At 35.3% G+C, this 21,179-nt stretch overlaps 1 protein-coding gene across 1 annotated transcript in view; it reads left to right on the plus strand.

Moving 5' to 3' along the window:
* Window positions 1-17,491, plus strand: part of LOC110102953 — a 25,497-nt gene extending 8,006 nt beyond the window's left edge. Inside the window, exons 2-3 of the mRNA XM_020831476.2 lie at window positions 1,115-1,169; window positions 16,996-17,491. Coding sequence (XP_020687135.1) covers window positions 1,115-1,169; window positions 16,996-17,372 — 432 coding nt within the window. The 3' untranslated portion in view covers window positions 17,373-17,491. The remainder of the gene's footprint in view (window positions 1-1,114; window positions 1,170-16,995) is intronic.
* The last annotated feature ends 3,688 nt before the right edge of the window (window positions 17,492-21,179 follow it).

Consider the following 21,179-nt stretch of genomic DNA (forward strand, 5'->3'; position numbering starts at 1 on the left):
GTTATAACTTTTAAAATTATTTAAAACAATTAGTTATAATTCATTTTAATTATAACTAACACATTAAATAATTTTGATAAATTATAATTAATAAATAGTGATTAATTATAATTAAATTATGATTAATTAAAAATTATTCTAATTAAAACTAATTATAATTAATCAAATTAATTATAATTATTTAATCATAATAATTATAATAAATAAAAAATATAATTATATCTTAACCTTTCTCCCTCTCTTCTTTGGTTTCACGAGGATCAAACCGAAGAAGCGCGAATGGGAGAAAACTACCTGCACAGCGAGCGAGCTCTCGTCGCTGCTTCCGATCGGAACAGGAAGGAGGGAGATGGAGTCGGCCAAAGCAAGGGAGGAGTTCGGCGAGTTCGGCCAGATAGAGTTCGGTTTCTCTCCCTTTCTCTTTCTCTCTCTCAGCCGACGGGTATGGGAGGATCGAAAGAGCTGTGTGAGGTCGGGGTCGGAGAGGTATCGGGACTGGGTTGACGTCGGCCTGCTGGAGTGGAGGTATGGAGGAGTTCTCTCTCTCTCTCTCTCTTTCTTTCTCTCGGCTTGCGCAAGGGACCGACACAAGCAGTCGGAGGAGGAGCGACGGGTTTTTTGTGTGGAATCGGACAGAGGAGAGGGTTGGAGGTCGGGATAGGAAATTGGGGCTGGATGGAGATCGGAGGAGGGCCAGCGATCGGCAGCAGTGGATCGGAGAAGAAGAGGGATCGGAGGGAGCTTGGAGTCGAGCGTGGAGAGGGAGTCGAAGCAGAGATTTCGTCTCCTTCTTATAGGCGCAAATGGGAGTGGGATCGAGTCCATCGTCGCTGGTTTTACGCAAAAATCCCGGGATGAGACGCGAGCACAGCGGGATTTGCGGGATTTGATCGTAGATCAGAGCAGCTCGCAGGATTTCATGCATGATTTCGGGGATCCTTCGACAGTCCGAGGTGTGCAGATTTTTTTTGTTCTTCTGGTTATTACATATAGGTCAACACTGTTTAAGCAACTAAACCACCATTTCAATAGTTTCACATTCTTATGCATACAACTTTTATGTACTTTCATAAATTCCAGACATTAAAATCATGATATTATTACATTTTTGAAGGTTTTGCATACTCCGGACTTCAGAGAGAGCAAAGCAGCTTATGAAATAAAGAAAAGTAAGCTCAATTCGTATTATCCATTTTTTTTTTTCTAATTCGTATTATCCATTTCTGTCTTTTTAATCATCATATAAATTTTGGTGTAATGATTGTATGGGCTTCTATGTATGAATCCTGGAATTGATTGCTTTAGGATACTGATAGAACTTTCAGACTAATTAAAAGTTTAAATGGTCTCTATTGCCAGGTTGTGCTGGTAATAAACACAATCAAGGGTGTCCGTGTTATGCTTTTGATCTAGTTGTAATAAACACAATTAAGTCTCTGATACATGTGAGGTTATATTATTTATTTGGTGTTGGCGTATTTAGATAAGTCCCAATTGTTCCAAACTTGCGTAATTAATCCGTATAATAATAGAGTATTTCGCAGATGATGTTTTAGTTTGCTGAGATGGTTGGCGTATTTAGATAAGTACCAATTATCTCCAAGCATCTTTTCTTTCTTTTTATGCTTTCATGTTGGAAATTTGTGGTGCCAGGCCCAAATAGATATCCAACTGAAACCAAATTATTCAACACATTTTACTGATTGCAAACAATTTATTTATCAAATCCTAGTTTTGGAATGCTCTAAGTTGCAAGAAAGCAAATAATTTCTAATGCATCCCAAACCATCAACACTGTCATGAAAATTTTGATGAATCTAATGCATATGGGGAAATGATAGAAGACCATCCGCAATTATGTGTGCCACAGTTTTAATATGCTTGAAAGGGTGAGCAACTTCAATTTTGCATTTGAGTTCCTTTCTTTCTTTCTTTTTCTCTCTTGCTCGCTTGCTCTATCCTCTAATGAGTATGGTTATCTACAAATAAAATGCAAGGACTAGCATTGCAGCTATCTTGAGAGAATAGAAAGTTTACTTATAGAAAAATCAACATTGTATTGGACGTTTAAAAAGACCTCATTTATTAATCGATCATCAATAGAGAAGGTAGCATAAATAAAAAGTAATTGTCAAACAACAAATCAAATTTGTATATATATGTGATTCACAATCTCTAATTAAATTATGTTATATGATTGGATATATATATATATAATTCAACAATTTGATTGTTATACTCTCCATTGTTTTTGTGCAATGACTCAGTGTTATTTTGATAGTTGCTTCAATTTTTGGCCAAAAAGAAAAAGGGAAAAAACTCCCTTCTCCATGTACCAACATGAACTGATGATCCAACACAAATATTAGCTCATACACATGATTAAAAAAAAAAAGCCATTTAATAAAGATAATTATGTTATAATTGATTTAATGAAGTAAATTGGTGGAATAAAAAAATATCAAGAAATGCTTAAAATGTTCGCTGAACATGATGAATTAATTTTTCCAACCACCGATGAAACCAAGCTAACCCGTCAGACTAAAAATTAGGGTAGCCATCGATGCACACAGTAGGGGCGGCAAGGAACAAAAAGACACCTCTTTACCAACCAACTATTGTGCATAAGGAGGCCCAAAATGAATGAAACATCAATCAAGTGTGAATATAGGATAAGGGACAATCAAGAAGTTGGCTAAGAAGCCCATCACCCATAAGAGGAGCCACACTGAAACCAAGCATCCTATACACAAAGCAATAGCCAAACTTCATAAACATCAAAAGCCAAAAATAATGCCTGACATATAGTTGAAAGAACCAAACATTGCAAGCAACATATTGGTCAAAGCATCTAGCTTAACTAACGAGAGCACAACTTTTGTTTGGTTTAGCCTTAAAATTGGAGGGAAACATTGCACACACATAGGTTTATATATAGAATAAAGGATCAAAATGGTCCTTGGGCTTTCTAGCTGTCTCCATTTTAGTCCAAAAATTTTCATATGTTCAATTTTATCTCTTGACTCTCCAATCTTTAACCAATTTGGATTTGACGTCAACTTTTTAGATGGAAGTTAGTGGTGGGAAGCTTTTTATGAGGGTATTTTGGCTTTTTAGATTCAATCTTATTAGTTTAAGTTGATATTAATTAATGATATTGACCATTTGACCCTTAAAGCACAAAATATCATCATGAAAAACTTCACTCCACAAATTTCTATTAAATGAAATAAAAGCTTGATAGAAGACCAAATCAGTTTAAATATGATCAGTTGTGGGATTAAATGGACACAGAATGTTGAAACTGAAATGAAGACATCTAAAAAATTTAGGGACCAATTTGTTGTTCATTTAATTTATACACATAAATGAAAATGCAATTGCTTCATTTAACCCTAATATTTTTTTATGAATAACATTACAATTGTTAAACTTTCATTAGAAAAAAGGCGTTGCGAATGCAAACTTTTATTTTGTATGGTAAATAATTTTTATAATTGTCATGCAAATCATTTATATGTTTAAGAAATGATATATTAGAATATGATGCATGAAAAGTAAACAGTTAAGCCTAGAGTTGAATTAGGGTTACAATGAATTCACTGGAAGGAATTTAAAGGAATGAGTCCACCAACTTGTAGTTTGAGTTATATATGATTGAAACGTTGATGTAGGCAAGGGAGGGGGGGGGGTCAAATCAAATCCTAATATTTGATTTTTGACTTCTCTAGCTCATTTATGTCAAGTGGAAGTTTAGCTCATTATGAGCTGATTTTTAGTTCATTTATTGAGCTAAAAATTAGCTCATTAATTCTTAAACTTGGCTTTTTGGTAGTACTATACTATGGTCCTGAGGTCCTCTTACTAGTCATGGATGCATTAATGATCTTTAAAAAAAGGCTAAAGAGCTTGAGGAAGTTGTGAGTGTTGTCTAGAATTAGCGAAGTAGGATGATATTTATAGGATTTCTGAGATTTTTGTGATCATATAGTACAGTCAAGTAACATTCGATTATCCCAATGATCTTATAATTACTTTTTTGACATGATCCAATCATACATTATGATGTGGGATAATACGGTATGATTTGACTTTATACATTTAATTTCATCTATTGGTTGATTTACACACCTTGTAATTATAAGAATTCAAATTGTGTAGCATGATAGCATATCGTATAATAAGAACTTGATAGTACAGTACGAATTTGTCGGTACAAAATGATTTGTGAATGCCAAAATTTTAATTCTCATTAACTGCCACCATACACCATAATTATATAAGCAATTAGGCTATATTCATACAAGCATTCAATAACAACAATAATACTAAATTGTGAAACGCGAAAAAAACACAGAGACAAAGAAACTAATCAACAAATAAATAGAAAATTAAGAAATAATAGTACATATGATTTTATCCAAGTCTAAACACCTGTTCTTTTGGATCAACTTGAAAACATGCATAGAGACATACCTTAAACATAATATCATATCTATTAACAATAAGATACAATAATGACCCTATCATTCTCTTATAAATCTATTGATCTATATATTTTTAATTGGAGTCTTATTCTTAGTAGTGGGGCTTATGGGGGTATTCATACTTTTATAATCTTTGACAACGTTTTAAAAGGCAAAATCGGGAATTGAGGCGTATTGGCTAAGTGAGGCGAGGCGTAAGCCTCGAGGCGGATCGAGGTGTAAGCCTAAAAAATGAAAAAAATAAAGTAATTTAAAATTATGAATAATGATAAAAAATAACAAAATATATGTCAATTGTGAATTTGATGATTTGTTCTAAGATAATATTAGTATATTACTGGAAAAAGAAGATTTAAAATAAACTCACTTAAAAATAAAACATCCCTTTAGGATTAAGATCCAATGTAGGCTCATCATCACTTTGATTGTTTTCAGAAGAATCTTCATAATTAATGTCAAAGTCATCCTCAAACTCTTCTTCATCTATAATATTTTTTCTTTTATCCCCTATACCAGTTAATATTTCATTAGCTCTAGAATGAAATAATAATAGCATAAAAATAATTCATTATATTTAAGAATACCTTTGAATTTTTTTGAAGTTCGCACTTTGTTTCTTTATTTTATATATATGAGTAGTTGCTTCATTGTCTTCATTGACATGAGTTTATCCTTCATTTCAACTTCAGAAATATCAATATTCTTAGTTGTAACCAATTCATCATTAGATTGTAAATCATCAACAAGGGTCAATTTTATTATTAATGCTTCATTGCATCAGTAATTTGAGATGTCTATTTTTAAGTTTTTTGTTAAACATAACATAAACTAGTTTGTTCATTCGATCTGTCGCTAATCTATTTCTTCTCTTAGTATGAATTTAATTGAAGATGCTCCAATTATGCTCGCATGTAGAAGCAGAACATGTTAGGCTAAGAACTTTAACTGCAAAAACTTTTAATTCAAGAACATCATCTCTAAACTGACTCCACCGATGTTCTACATGAAAATGAATAATATTTTATGAATATTGATTGAAGTAGAAGACTTGAACATAGATATTAAAATTAGAAATATAAATATTAAAATTAGAAATATAAATATTAAAATTAGAAATATAAATATACAAATTATAAACGTACCAGGAGATCATATTTTGTAGCATGCTTGTGCTGCTTTAAATCCAAACATTCCCTTTTTCAAATGAAATTTCTTAAGTTGATCATTCATTTTGAGGTAGTATTCTTTAGAAATGAGTCTGTTCATATATGCATACAAACCAGTTTTCACCTCTTTATCAACATGAAAGTCTTTATCATAATGAAATTGAGGGTTTAAATAGTATGCAGCAGTATGTAAGTGTTGGTGTAATTGACGATCCCACTTTTCATCTATAATATTTTATATTTTTTTGTAGGCACTTTCTTAACCTCCCAAATCTTTTGCAATATCTTCTTTAGTCATATTCATTGCTTCATAAATAAATCTCATAGCCGGGGCCCTCTCACCATCAACCATTCTAAGCACCTTAATTAATTGTGCTGTTGTCTTCAAATCATAATTTGTACTGCGCCAAAATGAATCATCTTTTATAACAAATTTTTTTACCGGTTTTTCTTCTTGTTTTTTTTCCCATGAACTTTTATCCCATTCCTTAAAAGCAAATATAGTTTCCAAAGGTTGTCTTAACTCCTTGACTCTCTGCAATGTTAAATATGCAGTAGCAAATCTCGTAGCAGTAGGTCTAATAATTTTCTTGTCAGTGATTTTTCTAATCAAATTGAGTACCCAAGAATGATTGTATATGAACTTACTAACGAATTTGGCCTTTAATAGGGCTGATTTATGCTGAGACAACTATCTCAATCTCTCAAGCATTAAATCAATGCAATGTGCAGCACAAGGAATCCAGTATAGCTGAGGCCTCTTCTCCATTAACATTCTCCCTGCAACTTTATATGCACTTGCATTATCAGTAACAACTTGTACTACTAAAGTATCACCCACTTCCTAAACAACTTCATCCAATATTTCAAATAATAATTGTGCATCATTTACAAAACTTGAAGCATCCACTGATTTTAAAAAAATTGTTCCATATGAATTGTTGACCAAAAAATTAATAACACTTCTATGTTGAATATCTAACAAACCATCTGACATTATTGTGACTCTTGTCTCAATCCAAGTCTTCTTAACATCATCCATCAGTTTTGAAGTTGTCTTGACCTCCTCATTCAGCATCTAAGTCCTTAGTTCATACTTGCTTGGAAGTTGTAGTCATCTTTCATAGCTTCCAACAGATCGTAACATATTGATCCACGACGGACTCTTAACAACATTAAATGGAATCCCATTTTCATAAATGAATATGGCGATATCCAAACTAACTCTGTTCCCGAGTTCTTTTGTAGAAGTAGGAGGCTGAAGATCATGAGTGTTTATGTTATCCTCGTTATCAATATTTATCATAAATCTATCCATGAGACCCCAAGTGCCTTAGTTAGAAGAAACTAGATGGCTTCCACTACTGGAACCTTTATACTGTGATCCATAATAAAAAGAGTTTCCTATCATCTTTTCCATATTTCTTTGTGTGACCTCTTTTGTGGTGGCAAATTTTTTAAATAATATGTACATTTCTTTTTCACCTCATTAGGTACTTTTACACATGGTCCTGCATGACATAAGTGCAGGATAGATAATCCTTCAACCTCTTGACGCCACTAGTTATGCGTTTCTCACATAAATTATATTTCAATTAAACATATCCATTCTTTGCACCTTCGCCTGACACTTCAACTTGAGTTCCATATTTTCATGCAGGATTTTTCCTTGTGCCACTAATCATGCTTATAATTTATAGAAATAAATAATCATCATCAAATTATTGGTATATACAAGATTTTTATTTATTCACAGGCAAAGAAATCACAACACAAAATCAACAATAAGACAAATTTTAATAATTATTTGTACTACCAATAATAAGACAACATGAATACAACAATATACCGGTCTGCCGGGGGTATAAGGGGGCGCTGCCCCTTGGCGGGGTTCGACCTGTGATATTCAACACAGGTACATGGTACCGCTCAGTACATGCTCGGTATTGTTCGGAACAAATTTTTATTATAAGAGTAATTTTGAAGTTATGCTTGTTTTTAAAGTTCGTAAGTTGTTTGTATGGAAAGATACCGAGCAGTACTGAGCATGTACCGAGCGGTACCGAGCATGTACTGAGTGGTACCGAGCATGTACCTAGCGATACCTAGTGCTACCTAGCGGTACCTAGCATGTATCTAGCGATACCTAGCAGTACCGAGCATGTACTGAGCGGACGAATGAAAGAAAGCCGAATTAGGAGTTATTCAAGCATTCGTTACTGCACGTCAAAGTCAAGGCCCACAACACCGCTCACCTGCTCTTTCGACCTAACTGAGGCCTGAACGTTTCCTGCACTCACAACTTCGGCTTCATTTCCTTCTATCAAAACCGCTATTGCTTTTGGCTTCGTTTCCTGCATCGTCTCCTTCCGACTTCGTCTCCTGCACTCACAGCTTCGTCTCCTTCCCTCACGGCTTTGTCTCTTTCCCTTACGGCTTCGCCTCCAGTTCGCCTTTCAATTCTCACAGGAAGCCCTAATCCTATACGCGAACACGAATCGGTTGCGTCGTATTTACATATATACTGAAGAAAAAATTTCGAGGCGGTGCCTCGTACTGCCTCAAGGCGTTACGCTCTGATGCGTACACCTCGTGCGAAAAAATCGTAGGCTTCGCTGGATGGTTCGAGGCGTAAGCCCCGATACACATGAATTTTGCCTCGACTTGAGGTGTGACTCAATGCGGACGCCTCGTCCGCTTTTTTAATGGTTGATCTTTGAGGCTAAATTTTTTAATTAACTCTTTTATGCTTTTATGAAAAAGTTTCTTTTTGTGCTTATTTGACATTAAAGCCTAAAAAGTATGACAACTCACTCATACTCATTTCAAAACAACAATTCATGATACTTGAAAAATTCTTACATAACAGCTCATTTGTTCTCCAAATAATATATTATCAACATATATATTTACACAATAAACATTTGATTTTATTTTTTTCTATGGGTAATGTCATATCAATTGTTCTCTTAACAAATGAGTTTTGTACTAGAATTTTAGGGTTTAGGAGCTTACGTCAGTCTATATAATGCCTTTCATACGAGGCTCTAATAGCCTATTTCAGTCTATATAATGCTTTTTTCAATTTGTTTGTAATTATGATGTTTTGGGGTTTCAAATCCAAGTGTTTGATCAACGTATGCATCTTCTTCTATTACATCATTTAAGAAGTCACTCTAAATATCCATTTGATATAACTTTGAAACATCTAAAGTATACTAAGGCAATAATTAGTCTAATAGATATTAGACATGCTATTGGTGCAAAAGTCTTCTCAAAGTTAGCTCCTTTTATTTGATTGAATTCTTCTTTTGCAACTAATCTTGCCTTAATTTTGGCTACTGATCCGGAGTCATATAATTTATTTTTGGATAATTATTTTGTTCCAATTACACTCTAATCAAATGGCCTAAGCACTAATTCCCACTCATTTTATGTGCAAAGGGATTCAATTTTTTTTTTGCATTTCCATGACTCAAAGTTCATTTACAAATGCATCTTCTACTCTAGTGGGTTCTATGAGTATAAATGCAATGTTACTAACTTTTGGTCTAATTGCATTTTTCTAGTTATGATGTCATTAGAAGGGTCTCTTATTATTTTATCTTTTAAGGTGACTCAATACATATTTTCATTCTCTTGGTAGTATTTTTTATTCCTTTTCTAGCCGATCTAGTTTTTAAAGGTTGGGTATCTCATCATCCTGTAGTTGTACTTCTCCAAGCAGATTATTGGCATTAGATTCATCTAAAGTGATGTGTAAAATTTCTAATTACTATAGTTTTTTTATTAAACACCCTATATGATTTCATGTGTATGAATATCCCAAAAATATTGTCTCATTTGATTTGGCTTCAAACTTGGTTAGGCTTATTTTTCTATTATTCAATACAAAATACTTGTAGTAAAAATCATATAGATATGATAGGTTCAGGGTTCTATCCTTAAGCAGTACATATGGAGTTTTGTTCAACTTAGGATTAATATTTATTCTATGCAATTTATAACATGCAGAATCAACCCATAAATATTAGGTAGTTTATATTTATTGAGCTTATCCATGTCCTATACTTCAATTTTGCTATTCTATTATGTTGAGCCAGTTGAGGTATTCTTGGTGTGCAAAGAATTTGTGACTTAAACTTTTAATTTTCCCATTCTCAAATTTTCTTCCATGATTAATGTCGATTGTAGGTATCAAACAACTAATTTTTCTTTGAATTCACATAACAAATATTTTAAACTCTGTAATGGAGTCTCTTTTATTTTGCTAGTAATCTTATCCAAGTAAATCTTGTATAATCATGTATAATGATAAAATCATAAGATTACCTATTACATTCACTATTTTAAATATGCCAAATAAATTTGTGGAAGATTTCTAATGCTCTAGATGTGACAATACTTTTAATAGATTAAATTGATGAATTGATTTATTTTCCCAGCTAATAGTCATCACATAAATGATCATTAGTGAACACTGGCTTAGACCCTCTAACTAGATCTAGGTGAGTTATATTCTTAAATATGCTCATATTGGTGTGTCATAGTTTCCTACATCACAATCAAGACTCATTTAGGATTGTTTTCAAACAACAGATATCCTTAGACTCACTTATACCTTCAATGTTAATCATATAAACATTATTTATCCTAAACCCTTCTAATATAAATTTTTCATTCAAAATCAATACGCATGTGTTTGAGAGAAATTTTTTATCAAGCCCCTTATGACATTGTTAATTAATGGATCGTAAGTTATGCTTGAAACTGTAAAAGAGGGGATCTTTTCTATTGTAAAGTAATCAATCTTATGGACCTTACCAATCTCAACTATATTCATCGTTGTGTTAGCACAAATAGTTACTTTATCGCTTATGGGCTCGAGTGTTACATATTTTGATTGATCTCCAATTATGTGACTTGAGTATTTACAATTTAGGCATCTGTGGGCTCCAAAAAATTGTGCTTTGGCCTCTCCACGACCCCTTTCTTTTTTATGTCGGCGAGGAGAGTTTTAACAAGCTTAGGTTCTAGGGTAAATTTTTAGAAGGCAGACTGAGTTTTAAATAAGAAACTACTCAGAGGTTTCGCCCTTATTTTGCGAGGACTTTATGATTTTAGTTCATGTTTCCTATAAGCGCAAACCCCTATAATTAATTATCCCTCTCGATAACGAGAGAGATCTTTCGATTAAGGCTAGTCATTAAACAAATATATAACATCTAGCGTATAGTAGCAGTAGAATTAGATATTGAACATTTAAATTTATCATCGTACACTTAAAGAGGATGGTGGGGGGAATGATGATGAGCCAAATTAAGATCCCATGGTTCCGTAGTCCCGGGTCATCGTAGTCTCTAATTTACTTAGTCAGAGGAGGTGGTCGACCCAACTTGATGGAAGAATCCTTATCGGCAATCATTGGTTACTCCGTCCAAGGGTACCTTGTAGACTTGGGGTGAATGTCTGCTTAGGGGGACATATTTGAGTCCACCATAGCTAACAAAGGACTTTGTGTCCTATTAATTATATCCTATTGATTCATTACTCAAAGATTTGGAGCCGTTCGATAACATATGGGCTATTTCATGATCGTAATTTAGTGGTACCATTTGGCTGCAAAACTACTTGGTCAGAGGGTCCCGATCATAACTATTTATCTGTGGTGCCATTTGACGACAAAACTACTGGTTAGAGGATACGTGCCACGTCCTTACTGATAATAAATTATTTGAGAATGAATCTTACTGATATTCTCTACTGAACATCCGCTCTTTGTGAGATGAAGTGATTTTCAAACTTGTCGACCTCGACAAATTGTTATGGAGAGTGGATGGACTTTTCTTTAAGTGTTAGATAATTAATTTCAACTTTTGAATATTAATTTTCCTAATGGATTTAAAGTTTTGGTAGAATTTTAAAAAAATAAACTCCACCCGTTGATATTAACATTTAACAAGGTCATCATCGGAGATTATAGGTAATTTTACTTTGTTAGTTGAACCATGTAGACTCCATTTGCTTGCCAACAGAGGATCATATTTGGTTGGTTTTACACTTTTAGTGAGGAATCTTTCTTATAATAGGCCTTGATAGCCTAAAATGAACATATAAAATAAATACTCCAGTCGATGCTATATACATGTATTTGTTTGGTGGTTCAAGTCGTGTCAACTTTTATTCTTTCAAAGAAAATGATCGGACTTGAACTTAAGTTCATATCTTGACCCGCGTAGTCATTCACGACAAGCCCATGAATCTTCTAACTCGTAGGCAGACTATCGTGTACATAAACTGTTGCTTGCAAGTGTTGGCGTTCATTACAATTTTGTTGCCCCTGCTCGTAGACATTGTGTTGTATACATTGCATTTCCCCTATCTACATTTGCTAGGAATCCATCACATTCACCATATATTGTCCTTCATTACTTGCAAATGTTTGATGTATTTACTTGGAAGTTGATGTTGATTGCAAGGAGGTTGTTATATTTGTTGTATATCTCCCATGTCCTACTCATGAACATACCATTGCATTGAACATATCATTGCATTCATTGCAATCTTCTTGTTTATGCTTATGGGAAATGTCATTGTTTGCAGGTTAGTATGTTCATCGTAGATGAGTTGCATTCATCACTGATTCCTATTGGCAAATTATTACAGTCATTTGTATATCAACTTCCATTGTTCACAGGGGATTGGTGCTTTTGTTAGCAAGTTAACTAACAGTAGTGGTGGATAGGCCGCATTTATTAGCATGCTCGTTAGAAAATCCTTTAGCAGGTTTAGCACATTCATTAGGAGACTTCTTTTGCGAACTAATACATTCATTGTGTGTTTTATGTGGTCACCTTTAGGCAACTCGTTACTTACATTATAAATTCTCTTGCATTATGAGCAAATCATCATATTCATTGCAAATTCCTGTAGTTACTTGTAGGTAAGCTATCATTATCACCACAGATCTTTTTATTTTCCATGTTTTTTTAAAATATTAAATCACACATTTCAAAATTTCTTTTTAATTGCATTTTAACTTGGTCATCCAATTATGTTCAATTCCCTGTAATTTGCTTAAGTCCGGTTCTTTGTCAGTCTGAATTTCGGCAGCCTCTCGGCATCTCCCCCATTAAGGGGAATTTTTGAGAGTTTAAGCCTGCTGACCACGTCAAGAAAGACATGCATGATTGGCGTCGGGTGACATAACCGCTGTGATCTTCTACCCCATCACACTAAGAAAGGCATGAATATGTTGCAAGGGTACCTGCACAAAAGACTTGCAAATTTTTTCACCGGCCTGAAAGCATGTACAGGTACTTAGGTTTTACCCCACCACGCTAAGAAAAGCGTGCACAAGCATTGCACTGAGCTCCCTCCCACTACTCTAAGAAAAATGTGCATAGGTGGTTTGCTAATTGTGCCACAAGCGCCGAAAACGGGATTTGGAGATTTTTTTGAGTTTAGGGAATTTATGCCTTGCACGAGGGAGGCGACGATAATGATGTCAAGGGCATGAGAGATCAAATCGCACAAAACACTCTCTCTCCTTGTTCTTTTTTTAAATTAATACTACTACTACTAATAATGTTAGGGAAAGAAAGCAGAGGGAATTCGGTTTGTAATGAGTGGTGGAAGGGTTCACGGAGAATTTGCTTGCAGAGAGATGGTAGGTTTTTAAGTATCAAGTGTTGGATTTGAAAAGAGATGGGCTGTTTGTAGAGTTTTTGGGCTGTTTTTAGAGTTGCTGGAGTGTGGTTTTGGCTAGTGGAGAATAAGGAGTGCAGAGTTTGGGCTGGTTTGTAGGCTGGCTGCAGAGCTATGTAGGTGAGTTGTTTGGGCTGAACAGAGTGAGGATAGTGGGCTGAAAATGGAAATTTATGTGGGCTGCTTGGCTTGTTTGTCTGAGTTAGGTTGCTGGAGTACAGGAGTGGAATAGATGTTGGCAGCTTGTGAGGATTGGAGTGGTGGGCTGATTTTAAGTAGGCCGGTTTTGGAGTGCAAACCAAGGGAGGAGCAGCTGCAGGTGGCTGTTTGGGTTTGTGTAGGTGGCTGAAAATGAAATGAGCTGGCTGAACTTTGGGCTACAGGTGGGTAGGAGATGAGAGAGATAGAGGATTTGGTGGGCTAGAGAAGGCTTGAACTATTTGAAGATGTATGTTGCTGGAGTGGTTGGAGTTAGCTTGGTTTCTTGCTGTGTATGAATCCAGAGAGCAGGAGAGGTAATTGGCATGCTGCCGTGGAGAGGAGGGGCTGATGTAGTGGAGAAGAGGAGTGTTGTAGAAGGTGTTCAGGTAGATGAGGAAGAGTGGAGGTAGAGAGCTGTTGGAGACGTTGCTTGGTCGCAGCAGATTGGAAGGAGCAGCTCAGTTGCAATGTTTCACATGAATGAAGGGGATGCGAGTGGAGTAGTGTTGAATTGAGAAGAGGAGTTGGGGGCTTGTAGCTTATGCAGGTAGGTGTAGTTGCGTGAGAGAAGTGTGCGTGAGGATGATTTAGATTAGGATTTTGTTTTTAAATAAAATACATATATATTAATATGGATTTATTTAAATTTAATACATTATCATTATTAAATAATAATAAAAAGAGCTATGAATTGATCCCTGCAAACTCCCTCGTTTCTTGGGCATCTCAGTTCATGTGCATTGCCTTGAAATTTGTGCCATTTTTTTCCGCTTGTGGAAGGCCCCATGTAATTTTACCGCCATTTCTAGCTATTTTTGACGTTCCGGACGCAACGACGAAGTTCATTTTGCGAACGGACAGTGTTCGGGTAACTCCGCACAATATTTCATTCATAGTCCGTCGATTTTGATCACCTTCAATGTCATGGGCAATATTACACCATTTTCTATAAGATTTCGACATTTGGGATACAACAATGAAGTTCGTTTTGTGAATGAGTGATGTTCAAGTAACACCGCACAACATTTCATCTGTAGTTCGTCAATTTTGATCACTTTTGATGGCATGGGCAATATTACAACCTTTTCTATATGATTTTAACGTTCTAGACGCAACGACGAAGTTCGTTTTGTAAACTGATTATGTTTGGGCAACGTCATGCAATGCTTTGTTCATAAACCATTGATGTTGACCATCTTCACTCAATTCAACTGCGATGGGTCATTCTTTAGGTAAATTTGATGCTCTAATCATACCGGGGTAGTCCGTTTGAGATCAGAGGTCATTTTGATAGTTTTACTAGAGTCGCGCTTGCTAACAGTATGCTCATCATCATTTTCGATTGAGTTATGCATGACTGACTCTTCCTTATCAAATCTGGTGTCTTGAGTGCATTAGTGCGTTCTATTTCATGATTAGATAAAGTTTTGAGCCATTTTGATGGCGATCGAGGTGTCTCGATGCTCTGATAAGCGACATATATGTTAGTCGCCTTCCTCAATGTACTCGCTTAATCGTGAAATATATATAGAAGTCAACAGTATCACATGCACCCATTGGTTCTGTTGTGAAGTCATACCTACAAAACTTACTAAGTGATGATCTAAGGAATCCAAACTTTCTTCGGTTCCTTAGTGTGGTGGATATATGGTATGAGATGCTATGACTCATTTAAGAGTCCATTTGAAATGAGTTCTCATAAGTTTTCTATGAATGCACATATGTGTTAAATGATCTGAATTTATACTTCCAACCTTGGCGATTAAGTTCATGTTCAACTTGGTAGGCCTATTCTTTTGAGTCATGAGTTTTAGATTCATTAGCAACCTTCACATCTTTCTCATATTTAATAATTACATTCCTAAACCTAATTTTGCCATCATCAACATCATCTTTCGAGTCGAGTTTAAATTAGCTTCAACAAACACCAAATGAATATGCTCGTTAACAATTAAAGTTATTTTTTATAAATCCGACAGTACTTGATTGTTGAAAAATTCCTCAAAATATTGTTTCATTTTATATAGTTTTAAATTTTCCCTTTACTACTACGCAGAACACTTGCACCCGAAGATTTCAAGTGTTAAATGTTAGTTTTGTGGCCTTTTCATAGCTCATGAGCCGTCTTCTTAAGATTTTCTATTGGTAATATTGCTTGGTACACAGCAAGTCATTTGTACGGCTTTAGCTCAAATATATTGTGGAAGATGTTAGTGAAGCTTACTGCACCATTTCGACTAGGGTTCAATTATTCCTCTTTACAATCCCATTATGTTAAAGCATTGCTCATTCATTGGCTCAATTTGCTTCATTATTTATAGTTTTTATTCAGACTTTTCGTTTGCTTCGTAATATGTGGATTCTGTTCGGTGGCGAAGTTTGTTTTTTCTTCTTGTTTTTTTCTCTTAACCATTCCCTATTTATGGTCTGTCACAAACTTGCATGTCAGCCTTATGTTTACTTCTTCTTTTTTTTTTTTCACACCTCTACCCTGGCAGCTATGCATAGGAGTGTAAGTGAGCCGAGTCGGATCACGAGCTGGCTCGAGTTCGACTCGTTTACAGGCTTGCGAGCCAAGCTTATCGAGATCATGAGTCGAACTCAAGCTCAAACCCGCGCTCATTTATTAAATGAGCTCAAGTTCGAGCTTGATTGAGGCTCGGCACGAGCCGACTCGATTGACTATTAATATTTTTAAAATACTTTTTATTTTATTAATAATAAATATTTTAATCTTCCCGCCTAATCCCGCCTAAAATACTTTAACCATACTAGCGGTGACGTATGCGCGGATGGCTGATGGAATGAGCGCTGATGGCGAATGGGATAGTAGCATCTGCGCGGTTGCGTCTGCGCGTGGCTCGAAGCGCGTGTGTGCCGATGGGAAGACGTCGGTTGCAGATGAATTCAATGGTTGAATTCATACGCTGAATTCAACGGTTACGAAAAGACGCGGACGGTACTTACGGTTGCGCTTGAGCTCATAAGCTTGATTCAACTATACGCGGTCGGTCAAACGGCGGGCGAATTCGATGGTTGAGCTCATACGCCGAGGCTTGCGAACTGGCTCAAGCTCGCCTTTTGAGCTCCTCGCTTTTTGAATGACGAGCTGAGCTCGATAGTGCTGAAACTCGACTCGACTCAACTCGTTTACGCCCATAGCTGTGCATGACCAATTCTATGTACTCAAAGCATCATCATATTTTTCTCTTTCAAACACTCCACTTAACAGATGACATCTAAAGAATTTACTAGTTTTATTTGGTGCATTAATTCTATCATCTAGAGGTAAACCTCATCTTTATCTTAAGAAAGGTTCAAACTAAGCATTTCTATGTCATGTGATGGGAATCCATTGCTGAAATATGATATAAATTGAAACTATAGGGGGAATGAAATTCATCACTTAAATTTATTATAAATTGAAACTATAGGGATGAAGACCATGATAGAATTGACAAAACAATTGATTGAATCTGCATCTACGCTGAAGCCTTCTAAAGTTCATGAGCAACCATTGCATGGAGCAGCTATTAAGGAGGAGAATGCGGAGAAGAAAGTGGAGGTAAATAAGCAGATAACGCAGACACAGCAAAGTGAAATTCTAGCTGCGTCAGGCAATTCAAGAATTGTTACAAAACAGAAGGTAGAATCGAAGGTAGGAAAACTTGGCACAGAAGGGGCTTCAAGAGGAACTTTTGTGGTGGGGGGGTCACCACTTGGTTGGAACTTTCTTCTCTACCCTGGACCCAAACTGGTTTACTATGGCAGAACAAAAGCAAGCGTGCTTGCCAGCCGTGCTTCCAAGTAAAACGGTTCTGCTTGCTTGTTATGTTTCCTCAATATCTTTTTGTGAGCATTTTTTGGTATCAATATTAGAAAAATAGAAATTTAGTATTGATATTTCATGTAGTTATATTTTGATTGGAAGCTGCTTTTGTCACTACACAATTATCTTTATTTAGGCATCGTTTGAGATAACTTTTTACTTCTTCTTAAAACAACTTTTTAATTTTTATATGAAAAAGTTGATTTAAGAAGAGGCTTCATTTGGCACGGTTTTCTTACTGCTTCTTAAAACTTTTTTTAGTGCAAAAAAAATAATTTTTGTACTAAAAGATTACTTTAAAAAACAGTAAGAAAGCCGCTCCAAACGAAGTCTTAGATTTAATTTGTACCACTTTTAAATTGTTTTCTAAAACAACTTTTTAGTACAAAAATTTCTTAAACTAAAATATTTTGTACTAGAAAGCTGTGTAAGAAAGTAGTAAGAAAGCGGTCTCAAGGCTTCGTTTGGGACAACTTTTTTATTGCACCTTAAAGCAACTTTGTAGTGAAATTTTTTTAATTTTTATACTAAAAAGTTGCTTTAAGAAGCAGCAAGAAAGCCGTCCCAAAAAACCTTAGTTTCATATTTTTGATAATTTTAATGTAGTTTGAAATAACTTTTTCTTCATGACGGCCCATTAAATTCATTCTCATGGTATTCGAATAATTTCTTTCAAAATAAATAAAAATCGCATGAAAATAAAATGATTTTTCTTCTATTTTTCATTTAATGTCTTTGCTTAAAAAACATTTATGATTGCTATCTAGTTTATTTTCTTCAAAAGTTTCTAGCATAATAAATAATCAAATTGGGTCAATGCAAGTCATGATTTAAAAATTTTGAAAATAAAAAATTGATATATATATATATATATATATAATGTTTCCATTCCAAGTCATTAGCTTTAAAATTTGCTTATAAATATATTTCTTTCTCTAATGTCAGAGTTATATGAAAGTTATGGGTAGCTTTAGCTATCAATTAAGGGGGTTTTGGAATGGAGTTTTGTATATGTGATGTGTATATGTAAAGTGTGTATGAATTTATTTTAAACAGCTTATCTATGTAAAAAGTTGTGTTGTCGGACAAGAAATCAGATAGCTCCAGTAGATGGAGAGTACATCTTGCGCATTGTTTTTCTTACATTTACTAAAAAAAATAAATGGTTTTTGAAATGAATATAATATGATATGGCACCAAAACCTGCTTGATCTGGCATGAATCTCGAAAATTTTTCAGAAATTAAAATTAGGACCATTTTGATTTCAATAAATTTATAATCAAATTGAACATATCAAGAAAACGAACTCAAATAGATCAAAATTGATGAATTTGAGCCCAAATGAGCCCATATCAAAGGATCAAAGAATATTTAAAAACTTCAAAATATTACTTGGATTATCAAATGATCTCTAAATATGTTATACTTATAGTCGAATTGAGCAGTTTGACAAGACGAATCCAACGAGACCAAGATCGCTTAATTCCAACATCATTAAGGCGTGCAAATGATTGACAAACTCTCCATGATCAAGAGAATCAATAAGGATCATTTGATGAAACACTCTAAATTCGCCACAAGGCTTCTCCATATTTACCTTGCATGCTACTCTTAAAATCTATAAATAGACCTCCTATTCTCACATGAAAGGGGGGTTGGGACCTTTGGGGAGCTGGGACATTTGGAAGCTTATACCTTAGGGATAAAGAAAGGTATAAGGTTTAAAGAATCGTGGAGCTCCTCCCCTACACCACCGTCGACAAACCCTTGCCATCGGACACCGTTGTCAAACCTCCACTCGATCGTCACTGTCGGACCTTTGTCAAGCGCCCATCACCGGGTCTACCTCCGACCAATGTTTCCCACTTACTATAATCCCTTTGAATATCATTGTCTATCGACTATGTTCCCTCCAACCACCCTCGCCCGTCGACTACATTACCTTTAGCTAGTGTCACCTATCAACTACGGTCAATCTGACCACCATCGCTATTCAATTACAATCCCTTTGACCATTGTCGCTTGCTGATTATAGTCCCTTCGATCTCTTTTGCTTGCCGACTACCTCTGTCACTCGCTGATTATGATTACTCCGACCACCATCGCTATCCCACTACAGTCCCTCTGACATCCTTCTCTTGTTGTCTATTTCTGTCGCCCGTCGACTATGATTCTTCCGACCTCTGTTGCCCCACCGACTATGATCCCTCTAACAACCGTCGCCTAGTGACTATGGTCCCTCTGACCAATATCGCCCATCAATTATGATCCCTTCGACTACCGTCACCCACCAACTATAATCTCTCCGACCAATATCGTCTACGATTACGATCCCTCCGACTTCTGTTAGGGATGTAAACCCATGCATTGACTTTTTAAACATATTTGATAACAAAGGAATATTTTTTTTTTTTAGGAATTTTCAGAAAATATACTACATAAAATGCAACTTTATTACAACATTATAGATATTGAGTTACAGCATTAATACATCAACAAAATACATCCAACTTACTCTTCAAAAAAAAAAAAAAAAAACCATGAAAAGGCTCAAAAAAAAAAAAAAAAAACCATGTAAAGGCTCATGTCAAGAGAAACTTGTAGTAGAGCAAAAAAATCCAAACAGAAAGCTGTGAGCAGATTTTGAACGCCTGAAATCCGCTAAGTTTACAAATGATTAATTTTGAACAAAATCCATGTACATGCTTTAATTGAACACACTTTGACAAAATGCATGCTTTCATTTTTCAATTACATTATACAAAATGCAAAGCCTGCATAAATATGGCTTACCAAGCTTAATGTGAACCAAAATAACATCAGTTTCAAAGCAAAATGAACAAGTTAACAATAGTTTAGCACAACAAGGATTATAACAGTAGAAGGAACATAAATAAAAAGGAAAAAATGGTGAAGAAATAAGGATTATAGGAAACAATTTAACATAACAATAAAACTACAAAGTTAACCAACGAAAGTAATTTTTCCATGCTTCTATCAACTTCGTCATTAAGTTTTTTTGACCACCTGCAAATGACAAAAAAGAGAGTTAGCCTACTTGCATAAATTTATGATGGGTCTCAACTTTGATTTCACAATAATGTCCAATGTCATCTCAACATCGAAGTCTACGTCTTTACAATGTCTACATTTCTGAACCATCTCAACATCAAAGTTTGATTTTATCTTGACATTAATGCTCAACGCTAGCAATTTATACACCGACAACTTGCCAACTCATCTTTGTCTGACGTTGTCTTAAAATAAACAACTAACGACCTCTCATACAACATCGACGACAGACTTCTTGACATCAACACCTTATATATACTGAATAACATCAATGCTCAACTCTTGACCGCATATTTTTTAGTTGTTCGATGTAATCCAATGGCTTAGAGATAGGGAGCTTATAAGTATAACAAAACAAATACAAACTGTCAAATCTTATTCTCATCATTTTCGTGATTCCTCCAGGCGCGCGACCCTCTCGGACGGGACGGACGGAGGACGAACGGGAGGTGCTGTTTTGCCGGAGCGACGGAGCTGATCGAACTCATTGAAGGCTTCCTTCTCTTGGTCAAGTTCTCCTCTCCTACCCAATGTGAGTTTTTTAATTTTCACGCACTTCTCCTTGCTTCTATTTGCAGTCGACGGTAGGCTGTGAATCTTGATGAGTTTTCTTGTTTGATGTTGGAAATTGAAATTTCACTCCTGTGCTTCTGTTTCAATGTTTCCTTTCCACCAAAATCTTTGTTTTTTGTTTGAATTAGCCACCGTTTAGAGCA

The sequence above is a fragment of the Dendrobium catenatum genome, unplaced genomic scaffold (genome assembly GCF_001605985.2).
Source record: "Dendrobium catenatum unplaced genomic scaffold, ASM160598v2 fragScaff_scaffold_631, whole genome shotgun sequence".
Taxonomy (NCBI): domain Eukaryota; kingdom Viridiplantae; phylum Streptophyta; class Magnoliopsida; order Asparagales; family Orchidaceae; genus Dendrobium; species Dendrobium catenatum.